This window comes from Cyprinodon variegatus, unplaced genomic scaffold (assembly GCF_000732505.1).
Source record: "Cyprinodon variegatus isolate N-32 unplaced genomic scaffold, C_variegatus-1.0 Scaffold269, whole genome shotgun sequence".
Lineage (NCBI taxonomy): Eukaryota > Metazoa > Chordata > Actinopteri > Cyprinodontiformes > Cyprinodontidae > Cyprinodon > Cyprinodon variegatus.
In genome coordinates, this window is record NW_015150722.1 from 672572 (window position 1) to 697229 (window position 24658).

The 24658-nt window shown below is 40.9% G+C and overlaps 1 protein-coding gene across 1 annotated transcript in view; it reads left to right on the forward strand.

The window, feature by feature from the left end:
* Window positions 1-19910, forward strand: part of LOC107089870 (protein turtle homolog B-like) — a 184100-nt gene extending 164190 nt beyond the window's left edge. The window contains exons 17-19 of the mRNA XM_015382890.1: window positions 4434-6068; window positions 15221-15348; window positions 15807-19910. Of these exons, the coding sequence (XP_015238376.1) occupies window positions 4434-6068; window positions 15221-15348; window positions 15807-16021 (1978 nt within the window). The 3' untranslated portion in view covers window positions 16022-19910. The remainder of the gene's footprint in view (window positions 1-4433; window positions 6069-15220; window positions 15349-15806) is intronic.
* The last annotated feature ends 4748 nt before the right edge of the window (window positions 19911-24658 follow it).

Consider the following 24658-nt stretch of genomic DNA (forward strand, 5'->3'; position numbering starts at 1 on the left):
GATTATGTTTTTGGCAGAAAAAAGGGGAGAGTGCTTATATTACAAAGTCCTACTCATGAATTTCTCATAAAACTTTATCTTATCATGCATCACAATGACCGATATTCAGAACTAAACCAATTATCATGGGAATTGTAAAGGTCCTATCATGCAGTTTTCTATATTCGCCAGAACTGTGAACTTTGCTAAAATAACAATCTAAAGATCTCATAATTCCAAATTAAAATCCTCTTTTAACATTTGTACCTTCATGCTGTATGTTTAATGATATAGGCCCTGCTGTATACTTAATTTGTTTGATCAGAAGTCAGTTAGTTTTTTTGGTTTTTTGCAATTACAACTCTTATGTAGTGCGTTATAAATCTTCCCAAAGCTTGTATGGAATAATTTATTTAAAGCAAAATACCCTTTAACAGGTCTGCACACTAAAGAGAAAATTAACAATTTCAACTCCATGATTCCAAATTCGACAAATGGGCCAGAATGACCCCAGGAATCATAAGGTATCATATGACCTGATAAGAAGTTACCACACTTAAAAGCTTATAAAACAGTATAAAACTGGTAAATTGGCTTCTAGCTCTGCTTCAACAGCAGAATTTGCCCACGACCACCTCAACAGGGTGACTGAATTTCAAACATGTTTGTATTTCTCTTGATTTAACGATTCCTGATTGGAATGTGGCCCTGAGATGCAAATCTCCACTCATTGCCCCCTGTGTACTACACAATGCAGGACGCACCGTGAAGCTGAAACCCGGCCTGATCCAAAAAATTCTCATATAACTAAAGAATCGGCCGGAAAAGGGCAAAAGCATGTACAGTGTATGCCCGCCTTAAGCCAATGTATTTAACAGATTCAAAGAAGCATTCTTGACTCTAAAGTTATTGAAGTGTGTGGATTTAGATATAATACATGTCAGGTACAACCAGCAGGCACAAAAAGAACAGGCCACAACATCCAAATGGAATATAAACATAGAATGAAATCGGGTAAGGTTCAGTTTTAAGCAGTTTAACATTTACGAACTTCATATGGAGTTAGTAAACAAGCCCACATTGTTAAGTGGTTAAAGTCTTTGACTGTAAAGTGGGGAAGAAAATAACGGCAATAGTTTCAAAATAAAGGAAATATATTTCTCTAATTTCCACACTCTATAAATCAGTCAAACAAAGATCCTGGTCTGTCAGCAGATCTTAAGTCCTTGTGATTCCCAGTATTATCATAAATATAACTTTGTCATGAAACCGTAACGGGCTGTTTCTGAACTGGTCCCAGAGTTAGCGGCCACTACTACACAGTGAATATGGCACACCACGGCTGTATGATATCCAAGCAGAAAGGGCAAGAAATTTGTCTGACAGTGCTCTAAAATAACAGCATAATGGTTGAGAATCATAGCCTGTCTGCTAGAAAATGTACTGTAAATGCAGCCTCTAGGACCAAAGGCTGATAATACATCAAGAAACAAGATATGTTAAGGTGTGGTAAACGGGGTCTACAACACAGCTGTTTGGAGAGATTTACCACATGGTTGCCTGATCAAAACTCTGCAAACATAAATACACGGGTCAGAATAAATGTTCTAATTTCTGGCCTCAGATCTAACACGAAAGTGTTAGATCTAACAAGAAAGTGAAATATTTCGGAAACAGAAGTTTTGGGTTTAAAAGAAACGCATCACTACTAGGTAGCATCTAAAAGCATCTGAATCTATAGTCCTTATAGATTAAGTTGTGATCCACCTGGATCTGGAAGAATATGGACTGTAAAACACTCCAACACCTTGGATGTTGTTTAAATGCATGAATTAGGATTGCAGTACTTTAAATAGGGAATTGGAATTGTCATTCGGCATTGCTTCTTATCACTATTATGACAATGCCATGGTCTGTAATCATGTTCATAAAGTCACCTGTCATATCATATTTCCCTCAGTCTGTCAAAAGAGCCATATTTTTTTGTTTGCATTCTAAGGAACTCTTTTAATCATTGTCAGGAATCAGAAGGACCCAGTATTCAAGACGAAACAGGCAGTGGGATAACTCAAAAGCTTTATTGAAAACAGCGCTGGCTATCGATCCACAGTATGAGCACTGTCCCTCTCTGGAAAATCTGGTTGGAGAAAAATACAGGTTAGCTACTATGATAATCTGATGGAGAAGGATGGGAACAGGCAGGCTCAGTGGGTGAGAGGCAGAACAGGTCAGGATATCAGGAACACTACGGAACACTAAAAGGCTGCTCTCTCAACAGAGACCAGATAGGAGCAGATGCTCTCAGTAGATGAGAGACAGATCAGGATCAGGAAATCTTAGTAACACTACTGAACACTAAAAACGCTCTCTCCCCTGGCCCATGAGAACAAGCACAACAGGCAAGAGCAGTAATCTGGCCATGATGGCTGGGACAGAGCAGTTTAAATAGTAGCAGGAGCAGGTGGATCGGATGAGCAATTATTGTAAACCGGACAGAGTAAGGCAGGTGAGCAATTAAGCCAGCCATTACAGCCAAGATAATGATAATCATTCATGTTTTTAAAGTTACTGGCAGTTTGATCAGAAGTGTTGACATACTTTTTACTTTAAGTCTTTACTGTATGGCCTCTTTACCTGCTGAGCTGACAGTTCAGACATGTTACACTATATCACCTGCGGGATTTTACCTATTAACTGTTTCTGATCCGTGTTTTAGACAACAGACCTAAATGAACTGGTGAGAGTAACATTTTTAGAGTCAGTTGATCCTCTTTTACATTGCAGAATATGAGATATTCTTTTCCTTGTTTACTCTTACAACAGAGTGGCGTCACCTCATTAAGAAATTACTAAACAGTGGGTTCTGCTGCAAAGCATTTAAGAGTTCAAATAATAACCAGTTATCTAGGAATTTCATAAAATCTCCCAATTTAACAAACTGATTGATGCTTTTTCAATATTTCAGTACAACAGGATCTGCATTTGGCCAATCAGGGACCAATGGTGACGTAGAAGTGCAGCCGACGCAAAGCTTTTCCTATTAAAAAGGAATATAACATATAAATAACACTAAAAAAGGATGAAATAAGAAATAATTTTAAGAGGATTATAGGTGGCTTTAAAAAAGCTGTTTTAAGTTAAGCCTGCTTGTCATCCTCCCTTACCTCCAGCACAGACCCTGGCCAGCTGCTGTCTTCCCCCAGCACTGGTTTTCTCTGCCCGTGTAGAAAGTACAGCCGAATCGGACCATCATCCAGATGCAGCGTTGGATGAACCAAAATTATCTACTTTTTTATTACTTCTGGGACAATTTGAAAAATGAATAGTCTCTCAAAGCCGATTAAAAAGCTGTGCAAGGAGAAAGATATTGTAGCAGTCTGTTATGTTACATTTCACCAATGCCTTTACTGGGAAGTGCCAACAGCGAGATCTTCACAGGAAATATAATGGGGTTGCCGAGGGTAACGATGGGGAGGCTGAATAAATATTGTGAAAGAATCATTTCAGGGAGTAAATAAGGTAAACATGCCCACTGGTATATTCAAGGTAGGCCAGGAATTCCATATTAGGTTATGAAATAACTTGATAACAGAGCAGCACTAACGTTTAGTTGGATTGGACAAAATCGGACAAAATTTAAAAGGATCCAGTTTTAGCTGCGCACATGAGCACAAATGTAACACTAAAGTAGTAGATCACTTTGGCTCTGTTTGGAACGTATTGGAGGGAGCTGAAGGTCCCACTATTTTATGACGGGTCGGCGGTGTAAACACTGTACATCTGAAATGTATTGTGGTGAACTCTGTTGACTAAATGAGTACAGCTCCAAACTATGGAAGAAGTTTCTACAACTGTCTGCTTGTAACCTTATTTACAATACAGCCATTTTAAATCTAATAGATATTAAAACTGAGTTTGCAATTATCTAACCATGTAACCAGATTATTTCCCAATTTTGTAAACCGAGGGTTAGCTCATGTATGGCTAGCCATCACAAAAAACATATTTGAAGTTCAGAAAATTGCTTATTGTTTTAGGGTAAGTGGAAAATATAGTCATGCGGTAGTAAATGCATCAAACTGGGCTTTTTATCTGGTATATTTTTGTTGTCAGTTATCGTTCTTAAATAGTTGCAATGCCGTTCAGTAGGATTCTCTTTACTGTATAATATCCCTTCCTTCTGTGCACCACCCAAACCTCTGCTTCTCCACTCTGTAAAATGCTCAAAAACAACTTCCTTTATTGCATTACACTCAAGTCTCAACAATAGATTGTAGCACAGTCTGACGGATATTCATGTTTGTCACAATTGTATTCTGAAATGTAAGCGTTATCTTCTTGTCATGTCATGTTTCTTTTTTTTATGTAGGCGAAACATCTTCAGCACAACTTTAGACAGAAAATACTGGCTTTTTAATAATTTTTTCATATTTACCTGTGTATTTTGGATTTAGGTCATCTTCCGGAAAGGTGAGTCCGGAGAGCACACGTTCAAAGGCATCCCCATCAGAATCATCTGAAGACAGTCACGACCAGCGTGGAATGAAACCACCTCCCCGTCCAGGAAAGAGGGAAGACTTATCCTTGTACATGAAGACCAAAAGAGCAATAACAAGCAAGAGGTACATGTCCAAACATGAAGCTGAACCAACAACACCTATTGAACTTATCAGTCGAGGCCCAGATGGACGTTTTGTCATCGATCCCACTGATGCGGAAATGTCAGTCAAGCCCCGGCGCATCGAGGGTTTCCCCTTTGTGGAGGAATCTGACCTTTATCCGGAATTCCGGCAATCAGATGAAGAGAATGATGATCCCAGACCTCTTCCACCTGTTATGGCACCACTTCGACCCCACCAGATTTCCCCAATCTCCAGTCAGGAATCATATCTCCAGCCTCCAGCCTACAGCCCCCGCTTTCACAGGCCCTTTGAAGGTATGACCATCATGGAGAGCAGTCAGCTTCAGGCCACTGGACAGATCCGAGGCTCTCTCCACCACAGAGCTTTCTATGGCTATCTAGGACCGCCCGGAGATCATGATCCCCCACCTCCCTTCTACCTGCCTGACACTAGCCCTCTGAGGTCGGTCATGTCCTCTCCTCCATACTTTCCTGAGGGTCCTTTTGTGCATCCCATGATTCCTGAAGACGTTGTAGAGTCAGATTTTCCACAATATGCTGTTTCAAGTTTCCCCCTTCCTCTAACACTAACCACTTCCTCTCATTCACCAGATATTTGGCAGGGACTAGATTTTACGTTTTCAAGCCTGGAAGGGCCTCAGTTTATTTTTCCCCCTCACCACCCTTTGCATCCCCGCCATGACCCTCCCTATGCCTCTCCACCTCATGTTCTTCCCCTTAGTGCTTTCCAGCACTCCACCCTTCCGATGCCTACCTACCCAGCCGTCCTGCCGCTCGAGGCCCCCAAAGGTCATACAAGCAAGTCTCCCAGCAAGACCAGGCCTCATGGCTCCCCAGCCAGGCATTTAGCTATGCAAGAGGCACATTTAGGGCAGCTAAGACCTTCGGGCCGTAGTATGGGTGTGCCTGTTTTGTCTTATAGTGATCCATTGGCTCATATTGTCCCTAGTTCATTCAGTAACCTGGATACACGATGGTTTGAAACTACCCCTCGTTTTAGTCCCAGACAGACTCGTAGAATGGATTCTGGCCTGCATCAGGTGGTTCTTCAACCATCTCGACTTTCACCCCTCACCCAAAGCCCTCTTAGCTCTCAAGAGGGCTCCCCAGAGATTGTAGTACGCCCCCGCCCACGTCCAAGTGTTGTGCAGCCTCCTGCACCCACAGGGATGTCTGAAATGACCCTGCTCCCTCCTTCCACAGCCAGCTTTTCAAGGAGATCATCACCAAACTCATCACCTGCTCAAGGGCAGGGTAGCAGGAGAGCAAGCTCCTGCTACCATTCCCACATGGCTTTTGCCACCTCTGCAACAAGTTATTCAGCTTCCCAGTCCCCATCGTCCCCCATGGAATGCAGTGGCATATTTGGGCAGATGCCAGCTCATAGGAGGACTGAAGAGGAGCTCCTTCCATCTGAGCCCTCCCCATCCCGGTTGTCAGCTTCAGGGTAGGTTGTTTAGGCATGCAGAGAGGGATTCCATTTGTGTCATCTGCCTTAACCCATAATGCTTTAATGTGGCAAGTAACTCTGACATTTGGCCACTAAATTGGACATCTAATTGTCTTTAAAATTCTTTATTTGATTAGTGGTTTCATAGTCATGTTTGCTTTTTATAAGATATGAAAATAAAAACTACACGATTCAGTATTTGTAACAATAACTTTGCATTCTGGGATGTTAGCTTGTAGTTTGAGATTTGCCGACACTGCTTTCAATCTCAAACATCAGGTTTGAGGTATTCACCCACTACATCTGTGAGGCACTGTCTCCAGGTTGACCAGCTAGATTATAAAGTAATAAAAGAAAAAGTATTAAACCTTCCCCAGCAAATATTAGCTGGATTGAAATGCACTGTAGTCATATATTTCATTGAAAGACCTTTAAGAGCTACAGTCCTTACAGTCAGACATCATTTACGATCCTGTTTGTTCATCTGTATCATGCATTACCCTGCTTTCACTTAACAGGCGGAGCCCCATATTTTTCATCTAATTAATGCCTTAGAAGAAGCACCATTATTATGCTTAGTGCAAGCCTTTCAAAGTGCCTTTATTGAGCAGAAGGATGCTTTAAGAAGAGTTCATCTTGGCAGGCCCTGCGGCCCATCCTCAGCCTTTGATTGCACGATCAAATCTACCTTACCTTGCAACCTCTCAGATTTTTCCTACCCACCTTCTGTTTCCCTTTCTATCACATTTCTGTCCCCAAACTTCTAAGTGTCACCAGGTCCCCACCACAGTCTGACCACCAAGGAGAGGTTTTTGGGCAAAGTGTGTCTCAGGGCCTGTCCGCTTCTCATGTACTGCAATGTCTCCATCATTATGAATTAGGGGCAGTGTGGTGGTTCTTAATGACTCCTGGAGTCTTACCTGCTTTGTTTTTGATTGATCTCAGCTATCTGGGCAGCGTTGTTGTGACCAGGTCCTCTACACCGCAATAGGTAAGGGTTGGATCCATGTCTGAAAGGGGGGGGTTAGCAGGTGGGACTTTTTGATCACCTCGTCCTTTAAAGGGGAATACAAGGCTTTGAATCTTTGTTTGATTTGTTCCTTCCGTTACTCAGTACTTGTTTCTTTTGTTCAATAGATTTTATTTATTTTATTTTTTTGTCAAAGTGGCTATGCATTTTACATTCTGCAGCCTCAGGTACATTATGCATTCTGATTAAGATGCATATGCCATCTATCCAAGGGAGCAGGATAAAGAGGTATTAGAAACATGACTTGCTACCTTGACACGCTAAAGTTGCTTTTTAATGGGAAACAATTACATATAGCAATCTGTTCAGTCAACCCCTTACAAAAGGAAAATGTACACTATGCTAACAGATCACTGCAACTTCACACTGTTACTATCTGCATTCGAGTCAATGGCCAGTACGTCCAGGTATTGAGTTTAGTCCAATCCTTAGAGAAATATCTTCTTCACTCCTTTGGAGAAACTGTGTCTCCAACTTGAGTCATATATCCTTAACCCTAAAGTTGGGAAAAAATTAGGTCCATTTTCTTTTTAAACCTCCCCCTAAAATTAAGTTTGCAATTGTATTTACTCCCATTTTGCTCTTTAGAAATTACCTTTTTGGTGCAAGACTTTTTGCCCATGGTTTTACCAAATGATTTTCCCATTCTTCTTCACTAAAGGCTTCCACATACTTATGCAGACTGTACTCATACTGTCAGGCCAGGCATGGATATTTCAGCCCTTATAGTCCAGTGTTCCTATTCCTACATTTATGATGACAAATTTCTTCATTTCCCAAACTCCCATGGTGTCATCAATCAAGCTTTCCCTCTAGCTTTACAAAACCAAACCAAAGTCTACCTGGACACCTTACACCACTTTCTCTCCACCAGAGCACCAACTCCAAACATGACAGTGGAGAGAATTGTTGAGAAGCTGCGGGTCCTTGTGACTGGATGCTCTCAGCTGTGTGTATTTACCAGCTGTTGCCTGGGAAGCTTTGACAGCTTGGTGGCACATTTACTTTAAAACAAAATACTTGTTCCTTATGAGCAGTAGTTATCTGCCTATCTCGGCATCTAGAGCACTGTATTAAAAGTTGAGCTTTGTGGGTAACTGTTGACAGTAGTCTGCCTCGAATCTGTGTGGACGTTTGCAGAAATATGTCCACACAAGTATGTAGGGGGGCCTTAAGTAGTTTAAGCTCCCTCAGCATGAATGGTGATCATCTGTGAGCAGTAATTTTCTAGCCTTGCCACAGATTTGCAAAATAATTCAGACCTGTAATTTGACTGTGAATTTCTACTCTAAGCTGGTCCATATTCCTGTGGCTGTAGGGTAGTTGTCGTCCTTTAGCAGCCTGTTATGGGCCTTCATTCTGGATTTTTTTTTTTTTTTTTTTAAGTTCATCTCTATCCATCTTTTTCAGAAACACCTAGCACATTTGTTGCTGCTGGAGAAATAAAATCCCCACATAAACCTTAAACCATCCTGTGTTTTCAGTGTATTTCATGGAAGGAAATGTGTGGTCAGGGTGATGTGAATTGTTAATTTTACTTACTTTTTAATGATTTGATGGTATGACAAAAAGTTTAGCATTGGCTTTATCTATTCAGAGCATCTTCTACCATGTTTTTTTCTTTATCTGTGAAGATTTTCAGTCATCCAGATCATGGTCAAGCTTGAAAGGTTCAGTTTAGGCAACAGGACGTGAAGTTTGCTAGAAGACGTTTCACCTCTACCAAGAGGCTTCTTTAGTTCTAACTAGTGGTGAGGGGCACTGAGTTTAAAGAGGTCATAGAATGATTATATAGACTATTTGGTGCTGGACCTTAAGGGAGTTTAACATTGGTTGGGCTAAAAATGGCATATTTGCTGTTCTATGATCCCTAACGCAAGCCTGGTTAAAAGCCTTAGAATGAAACAACAGGTTTTCTTCCTTTTATGGTATGATCATGAATATTTAGATGAGCTGTGCGCTGATTGGTTGGTTTACAATGAGTGAAGCTGCTGAGCAAAGATGCATCATAGCAACAAGCACTCACCCCAGTGGACAGGGGCAATGAGCCAGCAGGGGCACAGAGCGTCACCCTACCCAGTGACGGTAGCCTGGACACCAGCGGACCCGTACTTCCCTCCGCCTGCCTTACCGGCCCCCAGCCCCCTTCCTCTGGCTGAGGACTGGTGGCTCATGGCTCTCTGCTGAGGTCTAGTCCAGTCAGCGGCCCAGCAGTCGACACTTCATACCGTCCTCCTCCCTTGGGCCAGTGAACCAATGGTTTGGCCTGTATGTAAATTTTGGGGGGGGGACAAAAGGCCAGAACCAAATAAGGCAACATCTCAGAGTTTTCGTCAACTTGGGGCTTTGTTTAATTTGCCCGTTTTATGGTGGAAGTTTAGAATTGTTAGATTTGAAGAGAGAGGAGGTTTCGATGGGGTTTGAACTTCTCTGTATGTCCATTTCACCCATTGAACTATGGTTATTCATCTATGACAATGGAAACTTGGGTTTTGCATTCTATGACCCCTTTAATATACTGTAGGTGAAACAAAGAATTAGGGACATCAAAAGGTACAGTAGCTCTGATTCCTCGTACTGGATTGGACATGGAGGTCACCGCTGAGGGGTTAATGGTCACTAGGGAGTTTTGATGGTAGTTAACTCCCTCGTCAGAGTAGTTTTGGTCACATGCCTCAATGAAGTCAGGCAGTTGCGAGGTGAATTTTCTGGGTATTGTTCCTAAAAGTGATTTGTAAGCAGGTGAAAGTTTATGTCTATGACCACCTCCTCTGTTAAGAGATGGTGTTTTCAGGTTAACAAAGATTGCTTCCTTGACTCCTCGCTCAAACACTCGGTCTTCTTTGGCCAGAATTTGGACATCCATATTACTTCTGCATTTTGGCTAAGGAAGAAAGATTTTGGATACCTTTCATATTGGTCTTCTTGATACTCCTCATTAAAGTCCAGATTTGTTGAGTTATCTTTTTAGTGGTCTTGTCAACAGACCTTTTGGATCTTGCTAGCTTCTTCTGAGTTATCAAGGATGCCCTGGCTTACAATGTTCTCATTGACCAGTCTGCTATGGTCCCCAGTCTACATGATACTGATTACTCTTTGAGAAATGTCTGAGGTCTTTCCTAGTGAACAGACTTTTTGGTATTAGAATAAGGGGTCTGATTACACATGGACATTATTTTTATTGTATGTGTAGATAATATAAGTTGGTGTTGTCACGTAAAGTTACAGTTTAGTACATATAGCCCAAAATTTCCCCATTGTTGGACAATAAAGGGATTTTCTATAATCCAGAGAAAATATATTGTTGTTTATGGTTGCGATGTTATGGTTATAATAACTGGAAAGGTTATGTCATTGCAACTGGATGCTAGTAGTCCTGCAGGTGTCTGTTTGAAGATTGATGTTCTTCTGGTCTCATGTACCCCTTTCCCACTGGCCAAAAAAACTGTTAAAACTCGGTAACAATCTGCTTTTAGTGGCAGTGGGAACATCTTACTGACCCATGTCTACCCAGGTTAAACGACTCGGCAAGCAAGCCGCGGTAAAATCACCTTGGCTCTGATCAGCCTGCTGAACACCAGAGGTGTAACCTGCTAATTTAAGCATTGAACCGAAATACGGACGTCAACACACACCGCCAGTCGCTTCTTGTCTAACGAGCAGAGGCAACTCTGTTTACCTTTGAAAAACATGGAGCAGCTCTGGTGAGAGGGATTTGGACAGATAAAAGAGTGAAACTATTAAGTACACTCACTTCACCCTGGCTTCCTCCATGTTGCTCTCCTTTGCTTATTTTCTTGATTTCAGTCGCACTGGTAACATCATCAATGCTAACCCAGCGTCATGGTGTCACCAGACACACAGCTGCAGGGACAGAGGCCGCGCTGCTGCCAGCGGGATTGTTAGCAAGTCAACCCATATTTGAAAAACACGTTAACCCGCTATCAGTGGGGAAGAGGCTTTGCTTATGTGAAAACACATTCTCCTCTTACTTCTTCACGTCTTCACGTTGATTTGCTAAAACACACAAGAACTTTGTGACAAACTGCAGTTTAATGTGCATTTCATTTTGTCTTCTTCCTTTAGCCCATTAGTTTTACCATTTGCTCCACTGAACTATGCCACCAGGATGGTATCAGTCATTATTTGATCGTTTTATGACTATTATTTGTAAAAGCTGAGTCAAAAACTTGAAGGCAGGGTGCTTTGCCTGTTTGACCCACTGCAGTAAAACCTACTGATTTGACTCATGGTCATTTCAGATCACTGGAAGATCTTGGACACAAACACACCCAAAGACTCCTCATTGTGGATCCCTTTGATTGCTCCTATCATAGATAAATATATCACAGGCCTTGGTCGTCACTTTGATACAGGTGTCTTTAACTTATGTGGTTATGGAACCAAAGGGGTGTGGCCTATAGCTGAGAAGTTTTATCCGTGTCAGATATTTGAGATTTCCCGCTAACCCCCATATCCCACATCCTCCGTCAGCGCCCTGCTCCGCTCACATACAATGTGCGGAGTACTTGTCTTTCATGTTAATCAATGAGAACCACATCCACAGCTGCTCCTCCACCTGGCACCGTTCATGTACGTCTTACCCGTCTTTCACTGTTAAAATATGGAGCTGAGGTACTTTTTGCTCCGGTCCGGCTAGGTCAAGATCCGAAATTACAATTGCACCAAACAAGAAAAAGAACGGCGAGAAGAGATGCTGAGTTTGGAGGTAGAGAACAAACATAGTTCATGCAAACCAATGTTATATAATCCTAGTTATTCCTGTTACAAAAATCCACAATAAAAACAAAAAAATATTTGGGCAGAAACACATATGCTAGATTCTGATGGGGATTTTTTTAAAGTTGCATATTGAATTAAGTGTTCATATTTTTTTCCTGTTTTGCTCCTACAAGTTTAATAATAATGATATTGCGCATGCTCTTCTCGAGCTCCAGGGAGGTCTGAGCGGAGCAGGATGAGAGAAGCAGCGGAGGCTGCAGGCTTTGCGCAGGCGCAAGTACTTTCTATGTTAGACAAGCTAACGGTAAGCTAGCTCCACAAGTGGCTCTGTGGTAAAGAAACAAATAAGCAGACGAAATACAAAAGGCAACTGTCAACCAGCTCCATAGGCAGAGCCACTCAACAGCTAGTTAACGCTATGATCCATAATAGATGGTGTTGATGGCAGCAGCACAACTGATATTTCTCTCCAGGATGGAGTCACAGCCAAACAGAAACAGACCAGAAGAAGCTACTATGAGAAAAAGCAGAGAGAGCAGAACGTTAGAGATTGAACTAACAGATTCTGCAGAGTGGGAGAATAGAGATAGAATGAAGCAGAATGAAGAAATGGGGGTCCCTATGTCCTCCAGCAGTCTAAGCCTATAGCAGCATAGCTATGGAGATAGCTCAGGATAACCTGAGCCACTCTGAATATAAGCTTTATCAAAAAGGAAAATTTTAAGCCTTGCCTAAAAAGTAGAATTAGACTAAATTTTATATATTCCTTGGGATTACTCCTTCAGGGAAATTCTGGTTCCATTAGCTTATATAGAGTACAAACAGTTAAAGCAAGATGCCATTAAAGATAAAAAGATAAAACAGACAATATGAAAAGAGGTTATACAGTACCAAAAAAGCATAAAAAAAGAAAAAATTGTAATGTCCTGGAATATGTTTCCCTTAGAAAGAAATCTGCTCAGTAGAGAGCTAAAGGAAGACTACACTGTAGCTGGCTTGGGTTATTGTACCTTTACTGCAGAAATGTACTGACCTTATAAATAAGTAAATATTACACAGGCTACATAGTAGTTTGCATGAGTTATTTCACAGTGAGAGAGAAGACTATTGCACATTGGTGAAAATAGGTAATAAAGGACATCTTGCCCTCTTCCCATCACCTCCTCCTTAACCCAAGTGAAGAGTTGTACAGCTTGATGGCTTGAGGAACAAAGCAGTTCAGCAGTCCGTTGGTCCTGCATTTGGGGAGGAGCTGTGCCCTGGGGGGCTCCAGTGCTTCTGGCCACAGTGTCAGAGATGGTGTCTCTCAGCCTGACGTCTGTGAGATAGCTGGAGATCCATGCCACCAGGCAGGGGTCCACTGCCATGCTATTCAGTTTGTCTCTGAGCAGGGAGGGCCGGATGTGTTCAATGCACTTGAGAAGTGCAGGATAGAATCCTGGACCTCACAGACTAGAACTGGTAGTAATTTTATGAAATGTCTTGAGTAGTACATCTTTAAATATCACCAAATGGTGTTTAGAAATCCTGTGTGAAATGCCTTCTGTATCCTTTCCCATCGGCTTACTACTGCTGGTCAGAAATCAGACATTGTGGTCTGCAGTGAAAGGATGTTTTATTGTGGAGTCTGGTGTTAAAAAACAGAGATTCTAAGTTAGACTGCTGCTGTTTGTACATCTGTTTGCAAGCTTATGAGGTAGTTTGATGATCACTATTATAGAGTACAACAAAAGAAGGGGTAAACATTAAGCAGGAGACAGTTTTAATGAAATGACTTTCAGCCTCGGTCTTAGTATTTATTCTGCAAACCAATCCCCCCTACTTGGAAAACAGTTTTAACAAATAAAAGAATATTTGAAATGTTAAACATTGTTACTATTGAAATAACTTAGATTTGAATTAAATTTGAGTGATCCATATAAATATTTCCTGTTCAACATAAGGTAACATAGATTAATGAAGCCGTCACTTTGGCCATAGTCCACCTGTGGCTTCAGCTCACATACCACTGCTTGTCCTGAAGGTGATGAAGCACAATTACTCTTAACAGACTGTTCACATATTCCCCAAAGCTAAATCAGTCATCACCCCAAGACAGAGGTCAACACATGGATGTAATACTATGCACAAAGCAACCGTGCCTATGAGCCTGTAGGTTTGGACTGCAGAACCGATTACTCTGTGTCCGCCTATACATGCTCACCTACTTGATTTTATTTTAAGGAACAAATATTTTGCAGAAGTCAGGCACTCAGAGGGTCAGTGACACCCATCTAATAATACCAAAGTGCCCAATAAAGTGCTTTTGAATGTATTCCCCTTTAAAGTCATGTTCCATGTGCAAACTGCCATGCATGCCATTGCTAAATATTGCTTCTCCGTTTCAAAACCAAAATAATTCTAAAAAAAAAAAAAAGAAAATTGTTACATTTGTTGTCCTGGTGCTTTGCTTTTCTTTGGCTTATTTCTCATTATGTGACTGTTCCTGAGTAGTCATTTTCCCCTCCCGCCATCTCTCCCCCTGTCAGCATGGTGAAGCCCATTGTAGACAGTATCCATGTCTATGAACACATATTGATGATGCTTTGTCGCTCAGCTGTGATTCTCCCCCTCTACTAACAACATTTGGTTTCTCTCTGCAGCCGCGGTGGGAAGAAGGCCTCTTTGCAATGCTAATTGTTTTCTGTGTTTGTGGCAGAGATCAGTGGGCTGCCATATTCTGTCTGCCTCCAATAAACAGAAGGGGGGTGATGAGATGCTGCCAGATATACAATACTTACCAAGATAGCCTCTGCAACCGTTACTTTCAGAGCTGTATCATTTAAACAATAAATTACCAATTAAAAAGTCATTCAGACATTTTTTTTTATATATCATGTTATGGATACCTTCTGGAATACTATTTCTCTGAAAATAACAGTTAGAGGCCAGCTTAAATGTCATGTATCCTCTATGAAACATCATTCAGGGGTTTTACCTGCGCTGTAAGCGCACCCTGCTGGTTGTGTGAGATAGGAAATAGCTTGCTGTGCTGAGATAAAGATTTTAAAACTTACAACAAAATACTGATTGTATAATTTACTGAAAATAAAATGTTGTTGTAAATTAAAAAATTAGATTCTAGCTGCACCTTTTATCGTTTATTTAAATATATTTGTTTTATTATACATGATGGCCATGATGGCGATAGTTATAATTTCCCACTTTTTCTGTTTTTTGGTTAAAGTTATTGAGACAATATATGTTTATCCTTTAGTGCTGTTTTATTCCTGGTTTTAACTCAAGTAGTCCTGTAAGGGGTGGGGATGCTCTCGGTATGCTAACCGCAATCGGCCTAGAGTTACCCGTGTTTCCCCTCTCTCTCCCCTTCATTTAGAAAACGTCGAGGTGCATCAAGTGCTCATTTGGGGTCTGAGAGGAGCGATGCACTGAGATACCAGCGAATTAAAAAAGCCAAGAAGACAACCATGAACAACAACAACTCCAAGACTAGAAAGAAAGCAGGTATGCACAATTTTTTTCACCCCAAGAGAAAAATCCAGATGACTGCTCAAACACTTTGCCGCTGAGTAGAACTGAAAACGTACAACTAGACACAAGACAGACCAGGTTCATCAGAATGAGGTAAGGCAAAAAGCAGTGGAGGGCAATGCATATGGTACCTAGTGGGAACCCCTCAACTTCATTTACTTCTTATCTCAACGTCCAAATATATATAAATATATATATATATATATATATATATATATATATATATATATATATATATATATATATATATGGTTGTTTTTTTAGCCAACTAGTGCTGAACTGTTGATTTTTTCATTATGATAAATAGATTTGGACCGAAATAATTCTGTTGTCTGTTTATATGTGATATTAATTAACCTGATTATTATGGTACTAACAGCGAAGTGTGCTTATCAGTGTTTAGCAGTGATTGGGAATATTTGTTTCTCTAGGTGTCTCCACCTCTCAGACCCAGCAGGCCTACACCTCTCAGGTACTCCCGCCCGAAGAAGCGCTCTACCTCTGCAAGAAGAAGAAACGGCCCATTCTTCATGATCCATACGCTCGCTTTTCCGCTCTGCTGTACCGCCGTCCGCCACGGGAGGACCAGAAGGCCATTTTAGCTAGCATGGACCACATGGACTCAGACCATGGCACCTTCCTCTGAAAGGCTTGTTGCCATTACCGTTCCATCAACATCCTCCCAGCTATACAAGACAACAGTCAGTTTATGCAGTTTCCACCTGATGAAGACCAGAGTATGTTTTATGGTTCAGTCGGTAGCTTCCGACGCGGTTTATTCGGTTAGCTTTTGTGAGCAGATTGACACTAACCTGGGTCACTCTAGAGAAGAACCTGAACAGAGTTCAGGTTCACTTTTTCTAGTGAAATAAAAATGCATATTCTAGTCTAAAACCTTTTGTCTCAGTTAACTTTCCAGTTGTGGACACAAACAGTGTCTGCATCGTCTAATGTCGACCAGTATCCCCTTCTTAACATTGCTTAAATTTGAGATAATCGTTCAACATTTACTCTAGTTTTCTTAAAAAGAGGCAGGTTGTGATTATTAATCTCAGTTTTCCCAAACTTCCCTTTAATCCTTCAACCACTGGATGATTGAAATTCCTCAGACTGAGCTCCTGTTTTCTGAGAGAAGCCCATTTCGATTAGCCCCCCCCCCACACACACACACGTTTACAGCTCCTTCCAATGTATGATCGCCCTCACATATAAGGACGATGTTACTGCTCACCTGCTACACCTCAGAGCGCACAGACCACATAACCATTGGAGACAACCAGCTACCCTCCTTTGCTTTTTCTCTCTGAGCAGTGAATGCTTTTGCAATGTACTTCCTGCTGTGTGGAAGTAACTTCGTAAACTAACCTGGAGATAACATTTTAAATCAAAAATGACAGAGAAAGCCTTGAACTAGTTTCCTTCTGAGGACGGGTCCATCTGGATGATGGTTTGGTTACCTTTAAAGATTTAGGCTGTTCTAGGCTACATTGCTCTCACAGCTGTTTGAAATGGAGCAAAAAAAACAAAAAACAAACAGCTCTAAAATATTTGAACTTCTCCTTGTCTCATGCTGTCGAGGGCTTTAGTTTCTTTTCAGAAATCCATGCCAAGCAGTAGATAGTGAGGGTTAGGATTTTGTGCCATAAAGCATCACTCTAAACATATGTACGTCCCTTTTTTAGGCCTTAAGCCTAAGTTTTTTATTTGAACATCATTGTTATTTATTAAGATCTATTGTTTTTAGCTGTGTTCCGAGTTGGGGGAGGGGGGTGCAGTTAAAGGGAAAACATTGGTGTTATTTTGCCCCCAGCTTCAGCAGCAGCCTTCAACGCTCTGCTTATAACTGCATGAAAATGACAAACGTTTCATTCAGAAGATGAGTAAAAAAGGTGCCATAACTCAGCTGTGACCTTTTGTATGCATACTGCTGCTAGGTGGCGCTCTAAATCCCTGATAGTGGACACTTTAGCCGTACATTTTCTTTTTTTAACCTCACAGGTGCTGCGATGTTTCGCTTTGTGTCATTAATTTCAGATGTCATGCAGGCATTTGCCCTGAAACAGAGCATGTTCAGAGTTTTATGTCAAAAATACATTTTTATGCCTTTGTTATAGTTTTTATATTCTATCATATCTGCTGATGTTTCATTCAGAAAACTGATGGCCTGGCTTAGATATTTCCACTGTCCGTCTACAGAGGAATTAGATTCTAGAAAATAAATTTTTCACTAATATTTCCATCTGTTTTTTAAACTATGAGTGTGGAAAAAATGAACAAAAAATAGAAAACAAATAAAATGACAAATAAATAACACAAATGAAATTTTATCTCTCTAAATTAGATAAATGATTCCACAGACATGGACATATTTCTGTTCTTTATGACAGTTATAGCTTAAAGCAAGACCTCTGACCTCAGCCTTTAATAAAATCTTAGAGTTTCATTTCAACATCCAGTATTGGTAGCTGGATAAATTAGGCCTGTAGCTTCCTAAGTGCAGGAAGTGAAACTCCTAACCTGCTCTGCAGGGGTGTTCACGGTCTCCCTCCTGATGAACCAGTTTAGTCCAAACTGGAATTGCTGCAAGTCAGCCACAGGATGCAGCTCCAGATACTAAAATGTTCTGGTACGAGTCGCCTCAATGGTCCGTGTCTTACTGTGAGAGACATAATCTGATAAACAAATCCAGAAATCACAATATATGACTAGTTACTTGTATGATACTGCCATGGCTCAGAACAGAGAACTCAGTATTCAAGGCAGACATACAGATTTCTCAAAAAGTGTTTATTTAAAATGATGGATTGGCAGCGAGGGCGTTTAAGGCAGAAACCTGTGCAGGAAGAAAACCCAGGTTAGTGACCACCTCTATCTGGAGGAATATGAACATGTGAGTCACTAACCTGGTCTTAAAATTCAGTCTGGGCCCAGAGAACAAGGTTAGTTACAGCCGAACGACTGCAAACAAGACTGGGAGGGTGCTGCAAAGAGAGTCCCAGACATTGAAGTCCCGGAGGGCAGAGAACAAGCAGGAGATCAGATCCGAGCAGATAAAGGAAGGGAGGATAATCCAGAGGGTGAAGCCAAAGCCATGTCCAGGACATGCTCAGGATTCAGAACCAGGAGATCTGATCAGAGGTCCAAAGATTTGAAGGGAAATCCAGAACAGTGTCAGGAATAAGTTCCAAGTTTGGTTACCATGCAGAACCCAGCAGGAGTCCGAAGACAGGTCAGGCAAACAGATCAGAGCGGGAACAGGCAGGCTCAGAGGTCCAAAGGCAGAAGGGGTTAGGATCAGGCAATCAGTAACGCTTAGAGAAACTCTCACCACAGGCTCAAGAATAATCTGGTACTGATGACTGGTTAGTGGGCTGGTTAAATAGAGGCTGGAGTAGTTGGATCAGATAAGCGGTAATAAGAAACTGGGCGGAGTTAGGCAGATGAATGAAATGAGTAATATATCCAGTCATCAGCACTAAGATCATGACAGATACAGCTGAAAAGTAAGTATTTGAACCCCTGTCTATCAGTTAGAAATCTGTCCCTCAAAGACCTGTTAGTCTGCCTTCAAAATGTCCACCTCCACTCCATTTACTATCCTAAAATAGTTGCACCTGTTGGAGGTCGTTACCTGCATAAAAATACCTGTCCACTCCATACAACCAGTAAGAATCCAAATACTAACATGGCCAAGACCAAAGAGCTGTCCAAAGACACACCCCCAACAATGCTGGAAAGGGCTACGGGGAAATTGCCAAGCAGCTTGATAAAAAAAATGTCCACTTTTGGAGTTATCATTAGAAAATGGAAAAACCTAAACATGACTGTCAGTCTTCATCTCATCTCACCTCATGGGTTCTTAGTGGTCCTAAGAAAGGTGAGAAATCAGGCCAGAACAACACGGAGGCCAGAACACGAGTCATGGGATTAAGTCATGTAGTCAGATGAGACCAAAATAGAACATTTTGGTCATAATTTCACGAACCATGTTTGGAGGAAGAAAAATGATGAGTATCACCCCAAGAACAGCATCCCTACTGTGAAGCATAGAGGTGGTAGCATCTTGCTTTGGGGATGTTTTCTGCAGATGGTACAGGGCGACTGCACTATATTAAGGAGAGAATGACCAAGGCCATGTATTGCAAGATTTTGGGGAACAACTTCCTTCCCTCAGTTAGAGCATTGAAGATGGGTGGAGGCTGGGTCTTCCAGCATAACAATGACACAAAGCACACAACAAGGAGTGGCTCTGGAAGAAACATATCATGGTTCTGGTGTGGCCTAGTCAGTCTCCAGACCTAAAACCAATAGAGAATTTTTGGCGGGAGCTCAAACTCTATGTTTCTCAGCAGCAGCCCAGGAACCTGACTGATCTAGAGAATATCAGTATGGAGGAGTGGGCCAAAATCAATCCTACAGTGTTTGCAAACCTGGGGAAAATCTACAAGAAATGTTTAACGCTTGACCTGTAAGTGCAATCAAAGGCTACTCTACCAAGTATTAACATTGATTTTCTCAGGTGTTCAAATACTTATTTACAGCTATATCATTCAAATACATATAAAAAATCATATATTGTGATTTCTGATTATTTTTTATTTTTTTAGATTATGTCTTTCACAGTGGACATGCACCTACAATGACAATTTCAGACCCTTCCATGATTTCCATGAACTTGGAAAATAGCAGAGTGTTAATATACTTATTTTCCACACTGTAACTCCTTTTATGAGTTGGTTTAGAACACTTGTGTGGAAAATAAAATAACAGAAAAAGTTGGGTCTTTGTTTGGAAGTCGGCTTATTCAATGTGTAAAGTTTAAACCTTCAGCCCTGCTGTGTCTGAGGTCTGGACAGAACTCAGGTTTCCCTGCAGCTTGGGTGCAAAGAGGAAAGCCCCAAATAGATCCAGAAAATGATGATCAGTAACCTTTGAACAGTTATGAAATTCTGCCATTGTTAGAAACTGGCTGCAGGGATGCAGCTGATCATTAAAGAGCACAGAGTAGCTGGTTTCATGAGCTGAGCTGCAGTGATTGGGATCAGAACATATCATGTCTCTACTGGAAGGATTAGCTCAAGGGTTCATAGCTGAGGAATGTTTTTGATCAGAGTGGGTGAGATAATCTCTCAGCTAATGTCCAGATGATCATCTGAGGGTTGCTGTCAAATCCAGACGGGCTTCCTTAACATCTCCTCAGAGGCTGTACTGAATACCTGGAAACACCTCCACACATTTCTACTGTTATTCACTGAATTTAACATTTCCTCCTTACAATACCGCAGCAAACATTAGTTCTTGGTATCTGAAGAATGATTGTGTCAGACATGAGTGACTTTTGGTATTCAGTAGCTGAGAAGAAAGGGTTTTTCCTGCTGAGGAGTAGTAGAAAGCTGGTGCCTCAGACCAGATGGAAACAACAGTTTAAACTGTCAGTCATGTTTTAACCTGATTATTATCAGCAGCAATCAAGCAGCATCAGTTCATCAGTGGTCTACCAATGGAGAAAACGTTGGAGCTCTGTGGTATTCTGAGGTCTGGCTCAAACCTTCTGATGCGATGGCGCAGCAGTGGAGCAGCCATCAGACCATCAGCAGCGCTGTCAAACAGACTCTCTTCAAGCAGCTGTTGGTGCAAAACAGGAAGCTGAGGGATCCTCCAGAAACGTGTCCAAAAACACGTCTGGAAGCGCATTTTCCTCATTGCTGATGGAACCTCACATGATGTTGCGTTGCTGCCATGGTAAAAACACCTGATGCTTTTAGAAGAAAGAAGGCCGATGGTTTCCTTTTCATGGAGGTGTTTTTTCCTGCTGTGCATCTTTAAGGAGACCCTTAGAGGCTTTATCTAAAAGGGTCCTTTAAGTTTGGGGAAATAGAGGAAAGTTTGCAGCAGATCTGGGGTCCGTTTCACAAAGCAGGTTTAACAAACTCGGATTTAAATCCGCAACTCTAAATTGATCTAGCCTAAGACCGTGAACTCTTTTTGGTTTTTGGTTTCACAACAGCTGTTATGAATTATTTCAATCAACTCTAGGTAGGGCCAATCAGAGTTAATCGCGCGATTGGCAAGTATGAAAAACTATTATCAGTGGAGCTATTATCAGGAAGTCCCTTTTTCACCCGACTGGAACAAGAGATTTTAATCAAGAAATTAAAAAAAAGAGAATTGGTTTAAAAGACAGAGCTACAGCTGCAAAGGAGAGGAAGTTGGTGAAGGAGAAGATTGCTGCTCGGTTAATGCGTAGCTTAATATAAAATGGGCTGTGGCAGGCCATACTTACATTTATTAAAAGCATTCTACTCTCTGTGGTTCCATTTGTAGATCACTAAAATAAGATCCTTGATGATCAAAATAACATGCCTATGCTAAACTGTAATAATATATTTTCTAAATTACATTTTTGCAGCAGAAACTGAATTTCAGCAAGTTAAAAAAAAAAATTATACTAGTAAGAATTTGTATATGTTAAGAAATATTTACACTTTTGAAGTGGCTGTTTTGACATTTATCAGCTTGACTCAATATGTATTTATGATATGTGAAATGCATTTCTTCATAGTCGAAACAATACAAATGATAAGTAACAATAAGAATATGGAGATCTGAAATTAATTTATAGCCATCCAGGATGTTTATTCTCGAGCTGAAACTAATATCAAATTAGCTTGCCATAGCCTAGTGTTACCACAATAACAATACCAGTTTATTTCTTCAATGGTAGTGGATCTATTTATCTGGCAGCAGGTGAAAATGAAGAATAAAAACATTCTTCTAATAGATAGAACCTGTTCATCATCTCATGGGATTCATCCTCAGTTTGACTCTGTCTTCTTTTAAACAGTAAATGCTAAGTGGCTGTTTGCAGCCGCTTCAGATGTTATCATCCCAATGAATGGCCGTTATTAGTGGTTATCAGTACCATAGAATGGCTTCAGATTGTGCCAGTAGGTTATTATCACCAAGTGAATCCTAACCCTAAAGTGATTCCTTTTCCCCCATGGAATTAATACATTTATTTATGTGTAATCTGAAAATAATTTCTGTAGTTCTTCATGTACTGTAAAATTAAACAAATAAAAATAAAATGATCTGCATGTTGCTAATATTAGACAAACCAAAAACAAGTAATCTCATATCCTGTCAACTGAGTTGTAGAATCCTCTCCCTATAAATGATATTTAATTCTCTGTGAATTAATGCCGATCATTCTTAAATAAGATTCTTGTGTAACAAACTTAGTTTTATGCACAAAACTATGACAAAAATCGTACTAAATCAGGAAATAAAACAGCGTGATTGGCTGTAAGGAGAGCGGAGACAGAGGAAACTCTGAGTTTACTGAAGAAAACCTGCTGCTGACCAGATTAGCTCTGGAAGAATGTTACTACGGCAACTAAAACAGAGATTGAGGAAACTCTATTCATCAAATGAAAAGCTCAGTTTACCTGTTTTCAGGTGTAGAAACCTTAGAGTAAAAATGCTTTGTGAGATGGACCCCAGAGATCGATGGCGATGAATCTCTCTGAGTCAGATCATTGTAATTTTATTTAACAAAAATCTAGAAGAAGATCACATTCTGGATTAGCAGCTATTTGAAAGATCAATATTGCATGTCATAGAAAATAATCTGTGTTCTATAATATCCCCAAACCAAATGAAGTAATCCAGGCATCCAACTGTAATCCCACCTTTCCTGGTGAGAACAGAGCTGAAGTAAAGCCTGAAAGAAGAGGCTGTTAGAGAGGAATGAGTTTGTTTTGATCATCCTGAAATGCTTCAAATCAGAAGCAGTGGAAACTTATTCCTCTGTTGCAGTTTTACCAACCAGGGCTTTAAGTGGATGTGTGTAAAGTGGAAAGACAATGAGCTGAACTACTGGGCTAAAGTCTCCACCTATAGTTACCATGATTTGCTTATGTGCCGAAAAATGAATCACGTAAAATGAAAGAACAGGCGTAGAAAATTCAATTGCCTTTGGTAGGAACTGCGCTGCCTCTATTTTAACCAAAGGCTCAACAGACTTTTTATCAAAGTGAAGGCTGAAGCAAAGAGAGTATTTCCAGAACCAAAAAACAATGTCTGCTCTTTGAAAGGGAAAAAACTATCTTTGCGAAATCCATCCATCCAATGCTTTAGAAATGTTGATGAGGATAAAAGCATTGCCGTTTACAGGGTGGGTCCATAGTCCATCACTTTTGGAGCCAGGAGTGGTACGTTTGTGAAACCAGTAGCTACCCATCGATTTTACAGGGATATTTAAACATAGGTGCTGAGTTCAAGACTTGATTTGAGACTGTGTTCAACTGATTACGTCATAGTGCGGCGCCAAGGCCTTTTCTGATTGGAAGACTCCTCGTTATGCGGCCGACAAATGCAGGCTTCTTTTTGTCCGTATTGAAGGACAGGTCCGCTCCGCTGTATCCTCCATAGCCTTGGGTATCCCATGATTCATTGCGAGTCCAAGCAAACTGGCTGCTCTGTACTCAGAGGAAAAGGGGAAATGGCGCCGAACAGTGGTGAATATTGGAAGTGCAGTTTAACATATTCCAGTCTGTGAATAGTTCCGTCTGAAATGAATGAAAATAATTGTTTTAATGGTTATTGAGTCAGATATGTGGCGGTAATGTTTGGTTTATCTAAAGGTTTATCTGTCCCTGTGTAAATGGGTCTTGCTGACATTTAAGCTCAGATTCCAACATCTCTGCAGTTTGGGGACTATAAATCTGATATCTGAGACAGTACTGCTGCTGAAGCTCCTCAGAAATATTATTAGTGCCCAGAACAGTAGTGAGAAGTTCAGCTTTGTGTGTCAATTGAAACGGTTGGTTGAAAGTCAGAGAAGGATGGACCTGTTTGAATCCAGAGCCTCCTTATTTTCACAGACCTCCAAGGACCCGGTCTACCTGGATGGGACCTCTGAAATTGAGCACAGCCTGAAGAGATATTCTTGCAATTATCAAAAAATCATTACAAAACGGGATCCGCATTTACGGCCTTCCTGTGGTAGAGATTGGTATAATGCTTCAGCAGTGTAATGTGACTATTAAAGATTTAGAAATATACTAGCTTTAATGTGAACCTTTATTTTTTTTGGGAAAAATAACTTAATCCCCTCAGATCAGGTCCAACACTGACTAAAAAAGTTCTGCAATGATTGTTTGCACAGTGGATCATAGAAGCCGTTCCAAACGTTGCATTTCCAAATTCACCCGAGTGGTGCCCGACTTCACACAAGTGAATAAACTGAATGTGATTGGTCGATTATCAAGGGGGCGGGATT